Source organism: Ischnura elegans, chromosome 11, assembly GCF_921293095.1.
Source record: "Ischnura elegans chromosome 11, ioIscEleg1.1, whole genome shotgun sequence".
In the NCBI taxonomy this organism is placed as follows: domain Eukaryota; kingdom Metazoa; phylum Arthropoda; class Insecta; order Odonata; family Coenagrionidae; genus Ischnura; species Ischnura elegans.
The window spans coordinates 70,462,618-70,485,220 of NC_060256.1; the positions used below are offsets into that span (position 1 = coordinate 70,462,618).

At 37.5% G+C, this 22,603-nt stretch overlaps 1 protein-coding gene across 1 annotated transcript in view; it reads left to right on the top strand.

Moving 5' to 3' along the window:
- The window catches only part of LOC124167651 (synaptotagmin-16), a 51,552-nt gene extending 32,007 nt beyond the window's left edge, over window positions 1–19,545 (top strand). Inside the window, exons 3-7 of the mRNA XM_046545633.1 lie at window positions 5,973–6,081; window positions 6,178–6,335; window positions 8,004–8,167; window positions 13,411–13,552; window positions 16,177–19,545. Coding sequence (XP_046401589.1) covers window positions 5,973–6,081; window positions 6,178–6,335; window positions 8,004–8,167; window positions 13,411–13,552; window positions 16,177–16,374 — 771 coding nt within the window. The 3' untranslated portion in view covers window positions 16,375–19,545. The remainder of the gene's footprint in view (window positions 1–5,972; window positions 6,082–6,177; window positions 6,336–8,003; window positions 8,168–13,410; window positions 13,553–16,176) is intronic.
- The last annotated feature ends 3,058 nt before the right edge of the window (window positions 19,546–22,603 follow it).

The following is a 22,603-nucleotide window of genomic DNA, read 5'->3' on the forward strand; positions in this document are numbered from 1 at the left end:
TTTTGAAAGTGACTGTACAATTTGTTTCCACTGATAAAACGCACCCAAGAGCATCTAGTTAGAAATCACTTTCGAGTGAACATAGGAAGCTCTTTCATGAATGAATTATCCTAAGCTGATTCCACAAATACGTCATTTAACACACGACGCGCTTCGAACTGATACCGCCTCCATTGCAAAAATATAGTACACTCAATTGCACTAGGCAACTGATAAAGTTTTTTTTGTTGTCATAATTTGCGATAGAGATGTACTTTAAAATTTGTTTATTAACATTATAAAAGTACAATGATTCAATAAATGAATGTTTGGCGTTTCTTATTTTTATAGATCGTCATCGGTCACAGCGCGCCATTCCTCTCTCAGTCATATACCACATCCCCACACGGTTAGAATAAGTTATTTTTTAATTGACTACCAAAATACTCACTAGAAATAATTTACATGACAAATCAACGTTTTCTGGGTCAGCTAGTAATTAATGAATGTCTCATTTGGCACCACAAGACGTTCGTCATAATTTAAAGAAAATAGGTGTTGAACTGGCAAAATTTTATGTGAAATAATTTGACATAAAATATTTTGAAATTCTAGACTGGAGAAAATATTCATTAATAATTCGTGCATAATTCCAGCGATTAAACACGCATAATAGGGTAGTTTCCTTCATCAAAGAAAACGAAAAGCATTGGTTGCGATTCGTTACCCACTCAAGATAAAGGTGGGTGGTGAAAAACTTGAGCAGGTTGAGCAATTCAACTATTTAGGCAGTACGTTAAAGGAAAACGGATACAGTAGTAAGGACATCAGGAAGAGAATTGCATTAGCGAAGGAGGCGTTCATGAACAGGAAGGAGCTTCTGAGAGGAACCTTATGTAAGAGTTTAAAGAAAAGGTTAGTGAAGAGTTTGATCTGGAGTGTAGCGCTCTACGGTGCGGAAACGTGGACACTGAGGAAAGAAGACGAGAGAAGATTGGAGGCATTCGAAATGTGGGTGTGGAGAAGAATGGAGATGGTGAAATGGACGGAAAGGAAAAGGAACGACGAAGTGCTGGACATGGTGGGCGAGGAGAGGCAGCTTTTAGATGAGATACGGAAGAGACAGAAGGTATAGTTTGGAGCGATTACTTAGCGGGGAGGGGATGTTGAAATCAGTGCTCGAGGGTCGAATGTTACGTAAACGAGGGAGGTGAAGGAAAAGAATAGAATTTTTAGATAGATTGAAAGGGAGTAGGCCTTAGAGTGAATTGAAGAAGGCAGTGCTGGAAGGAAAGGGAGGCTCTCAGATCTTTTCTTTAGTACTCCATGGAAACCTACCTTAATAGAATGCTATAATAATTAATAACACTCGCGAACCCGTTTCGCGGGAGATTTCGCGGGAAAACGGGGCATGCAGACGTTGCCACTTCTCTATCGACGGCGCCTGTGCAACGGGGTTCTCCTTTAAGTGGCTCCACAGGTGGATTCAGCCACGCAACACACCCTGCACGTGGGGAGAAAAGACACCCTTCCCCCTCCTACATCCTTTCACAACTTGGTCGCAGGCATGACGATAGGGAGACCAGCTGATCAGTTTCCACCCACCTCCACCCCTCTTAACCTTAAAATCCTCCCCCTCTCCGCTCAGCAGGTCCCAGCCCCGTCTGAGAAGCCCCAGCACTCACGAAACCAAGGAAGCGAAAGTGACAAGGGCAGACGGAAGAAAAACAAAAGTTAGGAAGAAATGAATGGAGTGACGAAAAGAGGCGGAGCAACAGGATGTTACAATCAATCACAAGAAAGCCGGTTATCTACTATACTAGCAAGACACCCGGTGTTGCTCGGGAAGGATGGACCTCGGAACTCATGGTCATATAGACCTCTCGATGGGAAAATATGAAAGGACGAAAGAAGAAACACGATTTGTCGGAATGCATAGCTAAATACGTCAACGTCTCGCTACGTAATTTACGTGACTTTTTCTCTCTCTTATTTCTTGCGAAATTGATAATACGATTGGCGTTCACCTTTTGACATAAAAGTAACACTTCCGCCATTGCAACAAGTAATTAGCAATACAAATTGCGAAAAAAAAGGCAAGCACATACGATTTTACGTAACATTCAATTGATTGATTTTGACATAGATTGATTGATTCAAATTCACTTTTTTCCATACCCATTAAATTGAAATGCATAATATGCAATTAACAGAAAAAGAAATAGCCAAAGTATTTTACACAAATGGCCTCAGCATAAGGTGATCAGCTGGAATTTTTGAGATTCCGGCGTGGTGAGCAGGGCTGCGTCACTCCTCGTCAGGAAACAGCTGTTCGCTCTCCAAGGCAGCGAAACTCCTCCGAGCTCCGCCAGCTTCAATGTCAGTCAAATGGCTCCCGCTCGTACTGATGTCCCAGGCGGCGGCCCGCGATGACTGTCGAACGTTGACTGCTTCTCGCGATCGTCAATTCGCAACACATTTTCTCTTTTAAAGCGAAATAGAACCGACTCTAAACCACAAAACTACAACCACAGAAATACACCACCACGGTCTCTGCTACCAAATAATGTGCGCGCCAATTCTGCAGTTCTGCAAACGGAACCAGTATCTCGGAATAAGCTAGAATAGTTTAAGGATTAGTATTCTGTGGTTGAGGTAATCGAAATGAAATTCGTCGTTTCGCTTAATTAAAAACAACTATACTCGTGGCATAGAGATACAAATTGACAAAGATACACAACGAAAGAGTCTTTAACATGTGACCGGATCGACGCTTATACACGGAGCGAACTTAGGCGAGTGATATGATGGTCAGTCTGTCTGCCGTCGAGCAGCATGTGACGTGGCCCGAAGACAGTTGCACATCGATATTCAACCATAATGTGCACGCTATGACAGCAAGGCTATTCGTGGACTGTTTACCTGTGAACGATGAAGTCGTGATAAAAGGCAGTATTGGAGCTGGAAGTCGCCAAATCGGCCTTCTCCTCGCACCCAGCCCGCACAAAGACATACAAACATGGCAGATTGAATAGGGATGTAATCGGAAGGTGAATGAGCAAGCATCGGGTGGGGAATGGGTGCTAAGCGGCGCTGAGCGCACTTGCAGGGTTCGGCAATGAGAAAACGATGCAAAGGACGCGTCGGACGCAACCGAAAATAGCACTGCGGTCTTCGGGAGAATGAGATGCACCGATTAACTAACTTTTGCTGCAATCCATGCAGCCGTATAGAAACGAATAGCGGACAGACAAACAGATAACCTCTTTTATATATGTACAGACTAGCAGGCCACCCCGCATTGCTAGGTAAAGATAATACCCAGGGAAGTGGGGAAATTGGTATTCATGGTCACACGGCAGGATTTTTAGGTAAAGGAACAAAGCAGGCACGATGATGTAACAGCAAACAATGGAAAAAATTATTTCCGTACATCGCGCACGGGATCAGCTTATACCCCGTCAATACCTAATTTCACGTCCACCTACCGAACTCATAAATTAAACTGCGAATATAGGTTATATTAATTAGACATCACGATATCATTATAACATACGTAGACACTAATCGTAGTTTATGTTACCGAAAGAGCAATTTTTAGGATAGTGTTTACGCAAGCCTACGAGTGAGTGATGAGCAATTTTTAAAATTAAATTTGTTCAAGCATCCAAATCAGCTAATTTTTTACGTTGTTACCCACACAATTAGTGATAGAATAACTATTTAAGTCATGGCGTTTAGGCATTTTATGCAGCTCCGGTTTTTTTATACAACGGCAACAGGATAAAAATATCGAAACTATTTTTAAGGCCGTCTTACTCGGGGCACGTAATTGCACAATCCGAGTAGTGTACGATGGCCCAATCAAAAGTGCGTCGCGTAAAACGATGAATTCCTATGACTCAAGCGAGAATGCATTGACGTGAGATGGTAAAATAGCCCGTTCTAATTCCGTTCAAACAGTAGCGTAATTGCACGCCAAAACCAGAAATTTATACCCGTCAATAAATGTTCTCACCTGAGCAATTACGTTCCCCGGGTAAAACGGTCTTTACAGTTATCGCTTAGAGTATGGAGTACCTACCTGTATCCGTTGAGTTACGTACACCGGAATATCCCCTTCAGATCCATACACTACGTCCTGCATTTCACTGATTAATAAGCTTTTTCCTTAATTAGTCACGCAGCAAGCAACAGAATACATTGCAAGTAAAGTTACCTGGATGCCTGGATCGAGCAGATCGATGAATGATGGCCGATCGATACCATTGATCGACTTTGATATCGTCATTCGTCAGAGTGACGCGACGCGACGATGTTTTATTCGAGGCATGTCAAATCCTTGTAGTTGTTCGTAATTCCTCATTTTTGTCATGGATTTTTATGTCACTAATCCTGGCTTATACTATGTTCCTTTTTTATCGACGCTAGTATTGTATTTGTTGCCTGTATTTATTTTCATCACCCTTTAAAATTTACCTCTTCTAAAAAAATCATCTACCTCCCCCAAAAATGTCTGGATTCCTCTCTCACTAATTATTTTTCTACATTTCTTTCAATACTGTACACTTTTATCCCCTCTTAACATTTTATCGTCTGATAAAATTTTTTATTGCAAGGCCTTACCGAGTGGGGGAGTCAAAAGGGTTCAAACCTGCCACCAAAGAAATGCTTGATAGATGCAGTGAGCTTAAGTATACCCTCACCAAATGACACCCCCCCATAAATATTCCCCCTCCCAGATATATAAAACCTTTCTCCTGGCGAACTCTCACTAAAACATTTTTCTAGCTGTGATGGTATTTATTGTCTGATGATTCAGATGAAAAATAATCTTAGTTAAATGCTGGGCCATACCCAACAGGTCAATTAATGGTCTGGCTATATTCCATAATTAAATATGTTCCTTTAAGGACCCAATCTTCTACTTCTCAGTAGGGGTTGGACATTGCGAACATTTGTTTTTGCCCATTAACGATTCCAGAAAACCTGTAACCTTAGCCATCATTTATGTATGGAGAGCTGACAAGAAATTTCTACTAATAAAGTATACACTATTAACAAAACCCTAAGGGCCCCCGCGGACTGGCAACTTTTACAAAGCAACTATTTAGTTGCTCTGTGGATGTCCAAATGAAACACACGAAATTGACTGTGGCCCCGCGTACGGGCAACTTTTTAGTTGCCGCAACTGCCGTGTGTTCCATAGGGACTTCCTCAAAGCAACTAAATAGTTGCTTTGTAAAAGTTGCCAGTGCGCGGGGGCCCTAAAATTGTAAACTGTATTGGAAAATTTTACCTTTTCTTGAAATTCAGGGAAAACAAGAGTTAGTTCTACATTTACCTATCATTGCTTGTCTATCCAGGGAGGAGAATTTCAAAGGTGGCACTACTTAGGTCTGCCAGATTGGACTGTTTACAACTTTCTCCCCTATTTTTAGAATGATTTTACAATTAGATATGAAAATGAAAAAATAAACTTTGCTAGGTTAACTATTATACATTAGTGAACCTAACAAAGTATTTTTTTCATTTTCCACAATGGAAAGGTGTAACAAAGTCAAGCCTGAAATCATCCATTATACAATAATAATAATCCTTACTGTCTACCATGCATGGTGTAAATCAGCTTAACTCCCAGTAATCTTTTCAAAAAATAAAAGCTTTCCTATCATTGAAAATAAGAATGTTCCAGCTTTCACTTTGGCCACTGCACTCAGGGGCACAGCTAGGAATTAAGGCTGAGGGGGTTAAGGTGCAACTAATACAGGGGTGTGTGGGGTATGGAATACCCACCAGGATAAGCGGTAGGTGCGAGATTAATAAATTGTGGAAGTTTAAAATAAATGGTTCAAAATGGTGAGTTTAACGGCTTTCTGAGGGATATTCTATTAATCCTTACACTATTCTATTATATTCTTTCACTGCACCACTGACTACACTTACTTAATACAGCATGGCATTAATATTTTTGTTCTTTTCAATCTGAACAGGTCCGCATGATACTCCTTCCCAGTAAAAAGCAGAAACACAAAACTAAAATTCGACAAGGTGATAATCCACAATACATGGAAAGTTTCTTACTCCACCGTGTAAACCCTGGTAAGTTTAATTACAGAAGTTCTCCTGAATGTTTTTTCTACCATCAGCCACTAGTTGCCCCTATGGCTTCTCATTTTTTTTCAAATGCTTTCACAGAGGATGTAAACAGCATGGGAGTGAGATTTCGTCTGTACGGGTGTGAGCGCATGAGGAGAGAACGCCTCATAGGTGAATATGTGGTTGGTTTTGCAGCAATCAATTTGGAGCTGGAAACTACACTTTGGCTACCTCTGGAACCTCGGGCAAGTCTCGCTGTAAGTATATCAGTCGAGCATGAAGTTAGGGCATTAAAAGTAATATGAAGTTTACAGCAATATTATATAAGCATTTTATGACAATTAATTAAGTCCAACCTAAGATAAAACTCGCTCTAAAATTTACCTAAAAACCTTTTCATTAGATTTAACTCTTAAAATTCAAAAATTATGCCATTGAAAGGGTGTAAATTATAGCCAGTAGTTGAACTACAGTTCTCTCAGTTATGCTCACATATTAAAGTTAATTATAAAATATTTTTCACCAGTCATTCATATCATTTTTCATCTAGAAAGTTTTCATCATGACCTCAAAAAGCAATTCTTCATAGATATACACAGAATATCTCACTCATATTCATTTTCTTCAATTCCCTAAAGCCAGAGATAAATATGTTCCATTTAGGAAAATGTAATAATGATATAAGAATTTAGTCCAAAAACTACTCATAAATCATAATTTGGACTTCCACAGCTATTATCTCGTGAACATGTCACAGTCGAGATTAACCAGTCATGGCACTCCAGCCTACAGCAATGGAAGTTCAGAAAGATTATTGATGTTGCACTCCTTTTTAATACATATCTATGTATCATGATTTCTATTCCAAAAAGCCTGAAGAATCATAATAAGCTTTCACTCAAAATCTAGAAAACCCACAATAGTCACTCAATGCTGAGCTGAAGGAGTATTTACTAAGCATGATAATTTGCAATAAAAGATATTGATGGATCTCACATGAGGAGGGACCCAGAATTAAACTGGACTGGACCATTCATAAGCGTAGACAAAGTCCTTCTTCTAGATAGTGATAGTAGACATTGGTATGGATCCCTCTAATCTATGTCCATTTTCATAAGAATGCCCATTAACTTCCCAATCAACTCCATCAAATGCTCTTTCAAAATCCACAAAGCAAGCATAATGTTCTCGTTATATTCTTGGTTTCTCTCTGCAAATGACCCCATCACTACTGTTGCATCGCGGTTTGACTTTCCTTTTCTGAAACCAAACTTACAGTAGCCCAAATACTCAATTCAACTCACCTCCATTCATCTATTTAGAATCCTGACTATAACTGACTAACCTGCATGTGTTATAGTCTCAAGGTCTCTGCATTCCAGGGCATTATTCTTTTCCAGAAGGTCTGTCTTCACGAAATCCTCCAGCCAAGGCTCTTCCTCATATCGATACCTCCACCGCAAAAATGCTCAACAATCGCCCACCGAATCAAATCCGCTCATCTAGTAGCCCAACAATATGAATCTGCTCAGCTGGCAGTGTCTGGAGCATAAACGCTCACATCCAAGCTTAGAGAATATGAGGTGAGCGCTTAAGCTCCGGACTTAGTAAATATGCTTAGTAAATACTCCTTCAGCTCCAGACACTGCCAGCTGAGCGGATTCATATTGTTGGGCTACTACGTGAGTGGATTTGAATCGGAGGGTGATTGTTGAGCATTTTTGCAGTGGAGGTATCAATATATACTGCATACTAGCTAAAAAAAACTTGTCCTAACATCCTTCCCTGAATTCTTAAGATGAACATAAAACATTTAAAACTACTGGTATTACTACATAATCTGCAGGTGAGACAAAATAGGCAATGGCATCTCTTGTTCATTCAGCTAGTGTGTTTGACGGTGGCTTTTCACTCGTTCGGCACAGCACCAGTCCTCAGCATCTGATTTGCTGAGTCTGGCACGGAGCGATTCCACCGGATCAACCCATTCCATGCAGCACGGGGGAGTGCCAGAGCTCCTCCTGGGTCTCGCTTATAATGGTACCACGGGACGACTTTCAGCAGAGATAGTGAAAGGAAGCCACTTCAGGTACAGCATTGTAACTTCTCGCTTAACTGAAAGGAAATACATTTTTTTATCGTGATATGAATGCAAAAATGATGTAGAAGCTTTATTGTAGCTAGTTTTTTTGTAATCATAGAAGAATAGAAATAAGTCTCATAAGTAATCAGAGAATTTCTTTTACCTGTAGTGCTCTCTGTATTTTTGTATGGCTAGTTGCATGTTTGCACAGCACCTAATTTAAATTTTCCTTTGTACATCCACTTTTTCATTGTTGATCAGAATAGTTGTTTGCTTCAAATAAAGACATTTTTATTTCCCATGTTTGCCTTGAAAATGCTTTTAATAAAGAAATTTTTGTGAATTTTTTTCTTTTAATTTTTCCTTCGATTAAATCTTGGTAATCTGACACATATGCAGCCATGGCATTGCTGGATTTTTGGAAACATACAGGAAATAAACACAATGCACATAAAACTTTTTATGGTATAATTTTGAAATTAAATACATATACTGATGCCAAATCTCCCATCCATAACGGAAAAGTTATCAGGGAAATAGGTAAATGATTATGCCAGATTACTGGACATGTCGAATCACACGGTCAGATTACAGTGGTTGTACAGTACTCGTGAGCATCCAACATAACCAGAGAAGGTATAACCACCTGCTTGCATAGTCATTCCTGCCGAGATATATTTTTCAATCGAGATTTTAAGAAAAGAAAAATGGTTAAACCCCTATTACTTTCCATGAAAAACCAAGTCCAAGCTGATTTTAGTAGCTCTAATGTATTAATATTGGAAAAAAGCACCATCTCAGAAATTTCTAAATATTATTGGCAGGTAAGCGATAGAAGAAATCCAAAAAAGGCAGTGTATAAGAAATATTGGAAATGAGGCAAACTTTGGGTATGAAACAAGTAAAAATTACCTTTCTCGTTGGTAGCTACAAAGGATTTCCCTGTGAATTCTCTCCAAAATGGTGCAAAGTGATTGTAATAATTATATTTCAAGACTATGAGATATATGGAATGACATTTTGGGGAATGTTAAAGCATATTTTAAGTATTTAATTATTAAATAGGGAAAATGAGGGATTATAAACTAAAGGTTGCTAAAAAGAATTCATTTTATACAGGAATTTTGTTCAGGGGGGGTCCAAAACAAGGGGGGAAATTTTTGAAAAACAGGTTACTAATTAGAGAGTTTCAAACTAATTTTAACACTTTTTATAATCGAAAAAACTTCATTTTTCATAGAAATCTTCAGTTAATTCGTGATTTTTCAATATTTGGTTTTCTTTTGTGATGCAAAGTGAGTAATTTTTATATTTCAGGGGGGTCCGGACCTCCCCCCCCCCTTGCTATGCCACTGATTTCATAAACTTAACGTGGAAGCATCATACTCGTTTCTGAACAGACCTGATTGTGTACATAGTTGCTATATGTACCTACAAGTTTCCTTCTTGTAGACCTTGCAGCAAGGTAAAGACATTCTATCTAATTAGCACTATACATACTTGGAGTAAAATAAGAATGACACTTACACAGCCAGGCCCAGAACCAAGTCTCAACAGGGGCAAAAATGCCCTCCAATAACATCACTGGTATTAGGTAGGTAGGTATTTAAAGGAAGCAATTGACATCTAGGGTCATTTGACCATAGGGAAGGGAGAAGAGAAACCCAGCATAGGCATCAATCTGCAGTTCACGTATAGCACCCAAAGTCCCATCCAATAGATGGAGTGCTGTACATTAATGGCCCTCCACAGAACACTCTAGCAGGGACCATACAGTGTCTGAAATATCTTCACCAATGGCAGAATTTGAACCCCAGCCCACTGGATGGGAAACCAACACTCAAGCCACCGCATCAACCTATCTCCTCATAGGCAATCCGGGACCCCCATGGATATACCCCTTGACTCTTACTTCTTACTGGTCTCCTTTCAATTTTGATACAGCTGACCAGCCTTCAAAATATTGTGCATGAGTAGAACACAGTACAGAATTTGCTAAGTATCACGTAAGTAGTGCAAGAACCAAGCCATCAAAATCACAGGAGTGTGGGATGCCTTGGTTGCTGAATTGCTTCAAGAATAAAAATGCATGCCATGATTTTTGAAGTATTCTGGTTTGAATTTTCAGTAGAATTTTTTCAATGTAAGTGCACTTGCAGTAAAATCTATTGGTTCTCTGGATCCATATTAAAGTCATCATTTTGCTTCATAATGGAAATAATGAGCAAACATTCTTAGTTGCTCCACAAAAAAGCTTTATTACACCACTGAGGCTATGTCGAGAATCGACATCATCATCACTTAATGATTTCAATAACTGATGAAACCTGAAACCCAGGGCGTGCAATAGTATTTTTTTTTAGTAGAAGAACTAAGTATCAATGCTCATTATTTGTATGACTCCATTAAAGTTTACCTACTTCTGGATGATCAATGGTAACTTTTTAAAATCAACTCATCATCTCACCTGACACATGCGTGATGTATAGTGCACTGTAATTGTAGCCTCTGACTTAATTTTTGCTATCATATCGCATGGCTTACTACACACCATTCCCCAAAGTGTACCTGTATCTTTTGCACCTTTTTAAATGTTAGTGGTCCAAAGGTCTGGCATGATATTTGTCTCCATAATAGGCATTTAAAAGAGCTGTTGGATATACTGAGGATATTTCTTACTGTAAGATGTACAAGCTTATGTCCAGAAATGTAGTTTTTTAATCTTTTATGAATGGACCCCTATATATTTCCATCCTAAATTGGAAAATGAACCTTAATTTTTTTATTCCAGATTTTTTGCAAGTGGCAAATTAAAAAATATGCTAAAAGTTTAAAAAATGCAAGAATGTGCATGCTCAAAAATCACACAAAACATTATTTAATGACCCAGATAAGGAAATTTTTTATACAAGGATGACTTTTAGATGATACTGAGAAAATGTATGCATCCATTTTTTCATCTCCTATTTATACAACCAATTGAGTAATTCCCAAGATACTTCAAACTTGGGTATTTTGACTTTATGCAATGACTGTAGGATACCATGCTCCCATCGAAGTAAACTTGAGTGAAAATCATGATAGCAACCACATTATTAGTTTTGTCCTCAATTGATACAAAAATAATTACTAAATGCCTGAAGAATAGATGTGTTGCGTTACTGCTCCATCATAAAATCCAGTACATTTAAGAGTAATTATATTTAGGAGCTGTTAAATGGCATCAACTTCCATACAACACGATCAGATGGCTATATAAAGAGGCTCCATTGTTGAGGCCTGAGGAAAATGCACAGAATATGTATTTTCCACAGAGTCAAATATGACTGTCCAATCTCTCCTTGGGCTCGGATCCCTAGCAGGAACTATATATCTTCAATATACTTGGGCTTCGAAGTGTTTAATAGTTGATCCACATTGAATTATGAGTTAATGGCAAAACTTGTGGTTCTTCAGGCATTAACTAACTCGAGACAATACTCCTCAACTAGAGGCCACCAAGATCAGGAATGAAGGTTCTCATTTGACTAAACAGAAGAGAAGTTTACATCTGACCAGGACAAACATGAGTATATTCCACTCCCAGCACATTGACTCTGAATGGAGTAATGATAATTTTGGAGAATTCTGTTAGAATATCAGAATCTATCTTTATGGATACACCATAAGCAATACTTAAAAAAATGCCACAGAGCTGTATTTTGGGATTTTTTTATTCAAAACAGGGAGAATGAAGTCCTAAAAAACAACCAGACAAAAGATATAGTAGGTACTTTCATAATGTCACCCACAAATACACAGGAAAAGCAAAACTTTCACAAAGGGCAAATTATTGTCCAGGTATTTTTTATCTTTTAGTTTCTTTCTTAACTACTACCCATAAAAAACTCTTCAGTTTAACAGTTTTTAATTTTTTTTAATGTAATTTTTTGCAATTTCAGTAAAGTATTAATGCACTAAATAATGGAGCAGTGGTGCTACATTTTAACAAGGGTGTAACATTAACAATGGTACAGGTAAGACCAGGGGTCTCCAATTTACTAGGCCACGAGGGCCACATTCCAAGTTCCGAATCGCCCCGCGGGCCGGATAGCAAATTTGCCGATGACTGACGTATTCGATTTCAACGTCTATTGAAGTATCCAGTGGCGTATTTCTTATTTACAAACATTTGAAGGCGATTTCAATATGCAGTACAGTGCTGCAATGCTCCAAGTGGCATCTCACAGAGTTAAACGAGCGAAAATCGTGCGCTACTTGAAACGAGTGCGCGGGCCGGATGAAAGCCCTCCTCGGGCCGGATCCAGCCCGCGGGCCGTATTTTGGAGACCCCTGGGTTAGACCATGAAATGGAACACAATGGGTAAGACCTTATTATCAATTAAAACAGGAAGCTCAAGAAACATCTTGTACTCACAGAGTAAAGAAGGTACTTGCAGAAATATTATACAGAATAAAGAATCAACGCTTACCGGTCAACAAATTCAGTGAATATACAAGGTATGAGCATTCATCTTGGCACTGAAGGAGGTTAACCCTTTCGCGCCGGACCTTCGTTGAGGGAAATTCTTCCTCAATACGAGTCTCTTGAAAGTTTTCTTTACTCCACTGTACGAAGCTTTTTCGCATCGACTGAAGGTAGTGGTTCCCTCCCTAACCATTTTTAGACCCAACTCAGTGGGGCGCCGATCCCTTTCCTCGTGCAGAAATTTTAAACGAAGTTCTAACGTTGATATAGACGGATTTAGTACATTTACTAGTTGGTCTATAACTCTATTGATATTAACGTTAGAATTTTGTTTGAAATTTCCATGTGGTCATCAAAAAAAGATGAATCCACATATAGCAATAGATATTAAAAGTAAGCAACAAATATAGTTTTGGAAAACACACTGCAAATAACAGTGGTTGACCGCATGGAGAGGATAAGAAAGGGTCGACCTGAGCGGCCGAAGATGGGACTGGGCTCCTGCTAAGGCGTATCACGAGGAGCGAACCGCGTCCGTGGGTCTATTGTGTCCGCCATGGTCACTTTTTTCGACCTGTGCCGCACATTCGTTGCTTAGGTTGGGAAAATTAACGCCGCACAGGTGTGGCATTCGTTGTTTATGGAAGAAAATCCTCGCCGCACAGGTGTGGCATTTGGCGCGAAAGGGTTAAGTCCTGGAGGAATTTACTGTACCAGCATATAGAATCAACTGAGATAATGAATTCAAGAGTTTCATACCTACCTACACATCTTCTTCTAGGGATATGGCTATGACAAGAGCTCCTGACACCCATGTAAGGCTGTGTCTAGTCAGCAGTAGCGGGCAAGAACTGGCTCACAGCAAAACATCTGTAAGAAGAAGTCAACCAAATCCACTGTTCAAAGAAGTTTTCATGTTCCAGGTGAGTGAGGATGGGATAAAATTATTCAGGTTACCTTAAAAATTTCAACTGAGAGAATACCACCCATTTAGGCTGTATCACCCATGTTCTTTTGGTCTTTTTCTGCACCTATTTCAGTTGATAGTGTGAGATGAAAAGTGTTTTGATAATCGCCACAATCTTTAAATGTTTTTCCTGAATCAACAAAAGACTAGCGATTGGACCAAAATTTCCTATATCAATTATTCTCGGTACATTAAGTAATATCAATATTCAAATACATAGATTGAATTTTCAATCCATTATTTTCATGTTTACTGTTATTGCAGTGATTAATAACCAACTTATTTATCAAAACCACATTTTACAGATTAAAAATATATTTCATTACATATTCTGGTCTGGTCTTTAGCTTTATAAGTATTGCAGTACACTGGTCATCCTTTTTCCGGCTAGATATGGAAAAATTAAACATCCATTTAGAATAATGACTCAATGTGCACATTAAATATGGGAAAATATGTATGGGAAAGCATTAAAAGACGGAATTTATAAAAATAAACTAGAAGTTAGCCAAATTACAATAGCATACCCCATATGCACATTAGCAGCAATATACAAGATAATACTTTCAACATGATCAAATGGAAGGTAGTAAATCAAATGTCAAGCTCATATTCCGTGACTTTTCCAAATAGCATACATATATACTTACACCATTCTCCAGATTCACAGGAATAGAAGGATCAACAACTTTGCTATTTCCACATGGTAATTTATTGAGACCGACCATGGTTTCCTTACAGCGTAACATTATCAAGGAACTTGATATCCATGGAACATGATATACCATGTGGAAATAGCAAAGTTGTTGATCCTTCTATTCCTGCGATTATAGATTTCCACCAAGGTACGCCCCCTTCTATTACTAATTATATTCTCCAGATTGTTGGATGAGATGCATTTTGAGGAATATTCAAAATTATGTCCATGTAAATATTAACAATGTCATTATTCCCCACTAAATATTACTACTGATGCAAATGAAGTCAAACTATGATGTATGCAATAAGAATTTTAACATAGGTATGTATATAAAGCATGCCACAACATCATGTTGGCAATTTCATGCGTGGAAGATTTCGAATTTAAAACTGACAATCCATGAATTCAAGTCCCAAAGGAATTGCCTGACTTTCCAGTCAGGCATATAGCAAAATATTTTCTTTGGGAGGAGCTTACATGGTATGCGAGTTGCCTATACAGATTTTTCATTATTAATTCTAACAATTTGAAAACCATATCTAAATTATATACACATTCACACATAATGTTGAAAGTTTTAATCATTGTTGGTTATAGTTGATACGTATTGAAAAATGGAGTGTTACAGTGCCCCTGGGCTAGTGGTCTCCTCTGCAGATGTATCATGTGTAGTTGCCACAAGGGAAAAAATTTTTTAGGGTCTTAGCTATAATAGCCATCTTATTAGCTTCCAGCCATCCTGAAATATCAAACAGTGGTAGGCAAAGTTATAGGATGCATTATCCACACTCCCCTATCATTTTCCCTTCGTTCTCATATTGTTGAGGGTACTAAACTTATCCTGCTGGTTATGATGATGAAGTTACAAGCTCTCCCCAAAAATGGAATCCTAGATCTGATCCAGACAGCGAAATCTTACCTACTTACTTCAAATTCCTTCTCATGAGGGGAAACTTGAATTAATTTATACACAGGGTGGAAAAAAATTGTCACGAAATTTAGACCCTGAATAGCTGATGCCAGTAGGAACGAAAAATGCAAATAATGTTTAGGTCAGAAAAGCAACATTTTTTTTTTAATTTTGTGCTAAGCACTTCGATTAGCCACGAGTTTGCTCTGTTGCTGGATGTTCTAGACAACTCATGACCTCAAATGCTTTGCCTGCCAGAGATCACAATGTATCCAAGGCCGCTCACTAGCTCAGTGGTAGCGTGCCAAACTCGCAGCCAAATAGAGCTCATTGGTGCAAATTTTCTGTAGTTTAAAAATGGTGTATTTTCGATTTAACTTCTATCGGTAATTTTGGTTCCTTCTAGCATCAGTTATCTAGGGATAAACTTTTGTGGCACTATTTTTCTCCACAGTGTACATCTCTTGACCAGATATTACATAAATGTTTTATTTTGTTGAATGTTTGCCAATAATAATGTATTTTAAATCCAGGCCTTTTCAACAAATTCATTGCCTTCTTCCGGGTTGAGAACATGATGAAGAAACTGGGAAAAAAATCAACCATTGATCTTTTAAGTATAAATTATTTTACCCCTGACTTATGTTCCGAAAAACTTGCTGCCTTTTTCAGGGTAGAAATTTAACTAAGAAATGGGGAAAAAATCAACTACTGAGCCTTTAAACGTGGATAATTTATAAGTGCAGGAATGTAATACATATACATACATTATTATTGATCGCCACCCAAGAAAATAAAACATACATGGATACGTTAATGTTAGAGTTCCTTACAATTTCTAAGGAACTATCTATGGAAATTTCTATGTTCAAGTGAATATTTGAAGAATAATTTACCATCTTCTCAAGTAAAAAAAAGGATGTATTGAGGACACTGACACTAATAATAATACTTTTTCCTCCAATTTCAGGTGGCTCTCTTCCAGCTCCCAGATGTCACTTTGATGATATCTGTTTATAATAAGCGCAGCATGAAACGCAAAGAGATGGTCGGGTGGTTCTCCCTTGGCCTGAACAGCTCAGGGGAAGAGGAACTAGCTCATTGGAACGACATGCGGGATGCAAAGGGTGAACAGATATGTCGGTGGCATGTATTGCTGGAATCGTAGGGAAAGGTACCATGATCCTGTTTTCTTTAATCGCAAAGGAACCTTCTACGTTTGGGAAGATAGTGTTCCAATTGGGATCTGGTCCCATGAAAATTAACCGGCTCAACACTTTATCCCCATCTCACACCATACTTAATTCTATCTAATTGTGCTTGCTGTCTATGCTTGAAGGCTGCAAGGCTCAGCCGGGAGCAATTGCTGCAAAGCCAAATTCTCTGTAACCTTTGTTACTGAATGGAGATGGGCTTGAGGATATGGTTCATCCACAGAATGATGAACACTCATGAGTGTTTTGGCACGGTTTTCGCCATTTTCATGGCAAGAGCCTCCTCCTTGTGTAAGGGCCAGGAAATTTGCTTCTCTGTCGCCGAGAACAAACATTGCATTAAAAAGGTATAAGCCTGTTTACCATTTCTGCCAGCTTCTATTTCTTAACGGAGGCATAATGCCAGGAATGGTTCAATCCACCTCTAATTTGCTTCTATGTGAGGGGAAGAATTTTCCACTTTGTAAAAGATTACTGGATGCAAGTGTGATGAAATTTGATGGTTAAACAAGCATGTTTTACTGAGTGTTATTATCTTCACATTTCTATCTGAAGTGACTCTTGTTGTACTCTGCTGTCAATATCTGTGGTTACACCAATGAATTTAATCAATTTTTCATGACTCAAGCATTCTCCACTTCCCATATTTACATAAGAATATACATGTGGTCACAAGGCTGTATGAATCATAAGTACAGGTTTAAGAAACTAAGAGCTAATCACAGTAAGAGGAGAATATTCCATTTTGGGACAATTCAGTGGTTAGTAATTGTGATATTCTTTGAAAGTGACTCATCTTGATAATTGTATTTTAATATATGCAGCACTTCAACACTTAAATCTTTGATGCACTATTAAATTTATCAAATGATACTTTCACACTTTGTTTTGTGAAATAAAAATCTTGGTTCATCCAAAAGGACAAAATGCAAGATGTTTTCAACTAAAAAAATTCAACTGTAAATTCATAACCTATTTCCTAAACTTCAGCAAATGGTATGGCTCAGCAGAATATAAATGGCAATACCAATTGCCAGAGAAACATTATACCTACAGATATATGTATGAATTGATGAGGGTTTAATTAGGCTATCTAAGTATACCAATTGCTCCATGAACTTGGAATGAATAAGAAAATCCAGTTGAATTTAAAAACTGTCAGAAAATTTATACAATGACCATTTGGCTAAGTATGTATGATACATAGGCATTTACAGCCAAATTGGATAAAGAAAAACTCTTATTAATCAGCCTCAGTATGGCTAATAGCATAGAAACAGCAAATTCATGAATTGTGAGTCTCATTTCCAGCTTACACCAGTGCTGATATACCTATGCTTATAGAGGAATTTAAATACAGGTCAACAAAATCACTGTATTAGGTTATATTTTGCAATATCAAAATCTTTTCAATTAAATTTATTACAGGTAGGCATTACTCAATCAGTATCACTTTTAATAGCTAAACATTTACTTTAATGAATGCATTGTAGCAGTAATTATAAAAATTTATTCATTAAATCTCCAAGGACATTATGCATTTAATGTACTTAAGTATTAAGATATCTTCACTGCAAAATTAATGATAGAATTATTTTTGTATCGGCTGAGATTTCTACATTTCACTTTTACCCATGTGTTCAGTGATGAAGTCAAGCACCCAAAGAAAGAGAAGAAATATTATGAATTATTTATTTAGGCACTAACAGTGTTCATTTAACATTGCAAAAATTACTTTTCTTCTACTGTAAATATATATTACGTAAGATTTTTATTTCCAATAAGTCATCAGTTTAAAAAAAATTTATTGGGACTTCATAGTTAAATAGACATTTAATACTTATCAGGAGAAAACAAAAATTAAGCAGAAGGCTATTTTGTCTTTCTCTATGAATTATGCATTTGTCCATTCATAGTAAATTGTAGCCATGATTTATTAAAGCAGAAATAGGCTTCTGTCATTTATAAAGCTTAATGTGAATACTTTAACTTTATTGCAAATCTTGCGTAGGTATCCATCTACTTATAAGATTTCTTATTCTTTAAAGGCACCTTCGTCTTTTGCCTCTTTCTTTATGCTTTCACTTTCAGTGCAAAAGAAGGGATTTCTTTTTCAATCCTTAAAAATTTTGGCTGGGAAGTCCTTTGACTGATAAATGCTATATAAAACATGGATTTGAAACATCCTTACATCAACATGGTTGAACATAAAAAGACTGTTGAATGGATCGCACAAGTGTAGCTAGGGATTTTAGGAAATAGTTTACAATAAGTTACATATACATATTGCTGTCTCTCGCACAGCTAGATAATGTCCAAAGTTTATTTTTACGAATCTAAAATTCATTCCCAATGCATACACTACACATATGAAATTTTGAAGGTCGCACAAAAATGTATGTTTGTTGAATGGGACCCATGTAGTAATGTTTAATTGTACAAATGAGCAAAGGGAAAATGAAATAATATGTTCTCCAAAGGTACTGTTCAAATGTATGAGTGTACAGGTTTGGGAAAACGCTTTTCGGTGTTGTAGTAACTATTGTGTAAAAAGAAAAATCCATGATCCAGCTATCTTGATTATTCCTATACCTTTCATTAGACTATCATAGAAATATCCAAAAACCAATTAAAGTAATCGATCATGCAGGTTGTACCGATGTAAAGGAGATATGTGCTATGTCTGTGATCATCATGAATGATAATATAAAAGCATGACACGAGCTCTATAAATATCAAAACGTAAAATACATAGTATTTAGCCATTCTTGTTCATTCATCAAAACAGGCATAGCACATAACAATTGTGATGTAAAAATTTGGAGCAATTATGGTAACAATATTAATGGTTTTTATCTATGCATATACAAATACAAGTGTGGTGCAACCATAGCAATTCATGATTTAAAATAATGTCCTCTGATATTTTAAATTAACATTAATTTTCCTACTTTTTCAAATCATTTCATCGCAAGTGTAATGTTATAAAATTTCTTAAATTTCATGTAATGTACAATGACGGTATTTTAATGAATCAATTTTGTACCTTAGGAAGTGTATGATGCATTTATTGCAAATTGTAACCGCAGTGGATATTTTTTAAATAAAACTGCAAAAAATAATTACCTACCTAGCTTGTTCATAAACCACAGTAATTCCACATCACTGAGAGACCCACATAATTCTCCACCACTGTGTGAAGTAAATTACCATACATTTAGTAATAGCATGAATGAAAAAGTGTTGAATACAAAATGAAAATTAATAAGAATAAAACCATGATACTGGTACGCAGGAGAAAGAAAATGTTGGGGAGAGAGTTAGGACACTAGCCCTTAATAAAATGGAAGGAAAACAAGTGGGACTTGGAATTGATGGTGTACCACCTAGAATGTACTAAGTCCTTTCATTATTGAAAGAGAAATGAATTCCTATGTCTGTCAATAGGGTAGTTTCCTTCATCAAAGAAAACGAAAGGCATTGATTGCAATTCATTACCCAACATTAGCGTATTCATAATATACAAGTTATTTGGTTTTAGAAATCCCACTTTAGACGAATGGCAATGCTCAATTTTAACCTCATTTGAAAAAGGCCAGATTGGCACCCATGCGATGCCACTCCACGTGACATCACAGGGACCTAGTTTCTATACGAGTAGATACGAGTTTTACATCGTCTGAGATTACCAATGCATGCATGAGGCACAGAGCTCAGGGAAACATCTCTTAATAATCACCTATTAAAACTGGCTAAGATCGGAAAGTTTCTTCGTTTGATAAGGTATTAATAATACTTACCTAGCACTAACTGCTAGCAGGGTACTCTGCTACCTGCTAGCAGCCTGCATCGCAACGGTTCACATGTCCTCGCCCCAAGGTCACCTGACACAGTGGCAGCGGGAACCAGAATGTCGTCACACGTGCTTTTCCCAGCATTCATACTTAGCCGTCGCATTTTCGCACGCTTGAAAATTTTCACTTTTCATTAAATCATGAAAAATAGATTTCGTCATCTAAAAATCTAAAAGCGTGGAATGCGTACTCCAGGAGTAATAATATTTCGATATAGGCAATAAAAAAATAATAGGAAACCACCCTATTGTGCAAAATATATCTCCTATTTTATCATTTCTGTATGGGTTGTAAACATGAAGAGGTTATAAGATTGGAGGAAGACACGCAGAACCTGACCCTATGTGAAGCCCATGAAACGTTCACCTACAACATAAGGTAATCCAAAAGAATAAAACATTGCTATAAGATCTTAACATAACTTCGGCTACTTTTACCCAGACCAAAGAGTGAATTAGCCCACCAATAAATACGCATGACTTTAATCCTTGATATTGGCTAGGAATAAATTAAATTGAACTTAAATTAGATTAAATAATGGCAGCCCAAAGTTGAGTTGAAACACTTTAAACTTTTGTAAGCAAGAAAATACCCTTTCAAGAAATCAACATGAATTTTATGTCGAATAACAGAAAGTTGTCATGAAAAAGGCCTAATCTTAGTCCCTTTTGCACCGGATAATATTCGTATTTTTAACCTTCCCCTTATTACAATGAACTTCATCATTTCCATATTCATAACCTTGCTGGTGGAACAAGTGTGTTAAGTCATGTCCAGTCGATAAAATTACAGTGACCATACATTTCATCACTTTTCATTCAGGCCAATTTGGAGTAAGAAAAAATTACATACATATGTATAATGAGAGACAAAAGCCCCACTTTCCCACCCCATTGAAAAGGCCAACCTGAAGACAAACCCACTAACTCAATAGTGCTAGCTCGTGTGTTAACTGGTCATGACTGCAATTGTTCACAGGCATTACCTTCAGGGATACCAATCATTTATTGCCATAAATAGTGGGGAATCATTTCTAAAGCATGCTACTAAACTTTATCTATCTCAGACCTGTATTACTGCCCAAATTGCAGGAGGCTCTGGGTCAGGAATGTTCAAGATAGCATTATTAAAGGTCAATGTAGATACACATGATTTACATAGCTGGTTATAAAATTTACAAATCACTTTGGCCTGTCCCCAAACACATTGAGCTTACCTCTTCAATTCATAATAATTACTAATTAGCTTCATACATCTACACACTTATTCTATTTCCTACCTCCTCCTGTGCCACTTATAGGAAATTCTTCCAGCCAACAATATTTTCAGCATCCCCTGCCTGCTTAACAGTCACTCCACACAATCTTTGCCTCCTTCATATCTCCTGTACATATATTTTTTTCTCCATGCCCACCATGTCCAGTACTTCATCATTCCTTAGCAGCAGCTAACTTTCACTCAGCTTCTACCTGAATAGGTCCAAGCACATGAAATCTAAATGCCAATTTAAGTTGGAAGGAAAATAACCCCAAAACCTGTTTTTCAATTGTCAAGGGCAATCATGAACAGGGAGGAGAACAAGTGATAACCACAAGGTGCCCTGCTAAAAGTTTTTGGCTCCTACCCTTCAACAAATCGGGCATGAATGGCCCTACTAAAAAATTAACATCCCAGTGCACCTCAATGGGTCACTGAAGTGCCATAGGCTTTCCACCACAACAAGGTTGTAGTCCAAGAAAATGAACCGAGAAATAAAGAGAGACAGAACTCAATGAATATTACTGTAATTCGAAAAACATATCGTGGGTGCTTTGACTGACACAACCACCACTCGTCAGACTTGTAGGACACCTGAGTCAAACAATAAAAAAAACCATTCCCACCTCCTTTCAAAAGGAAAGCAAGCAGCCCCTAGATGATGGCACTTGACACCAGACAAGAAGCCTAGCAATTGACCAAACAAGGGAATCAGACTAGTATCACCCATAACTTGTGCACTCAATCATGCCTCTGTAACTCCTACAGTACAAGATGAGTAAAAAACTAACAGATCACATCATTACTACTTCATATTTTTCACCTCGACAATTTTTGCAACAGAAAAATTCATCTTACCAATTCCATGAAACATGAATCAACATTTTTTGTAACCAGAAAGAATTTACCTTGACTTCAAACATATATAAGTATGAGGACCTGAATTATGACCAGATAAAATATTGTTAGGTTTACTTCACAAAACGTTTTCTTCCAAAAAAATTGAAGATTCCCCTTTCAAAATGACAATATAATTTTAACTACTAACACCTAAGAACAAATAGTCAATGCA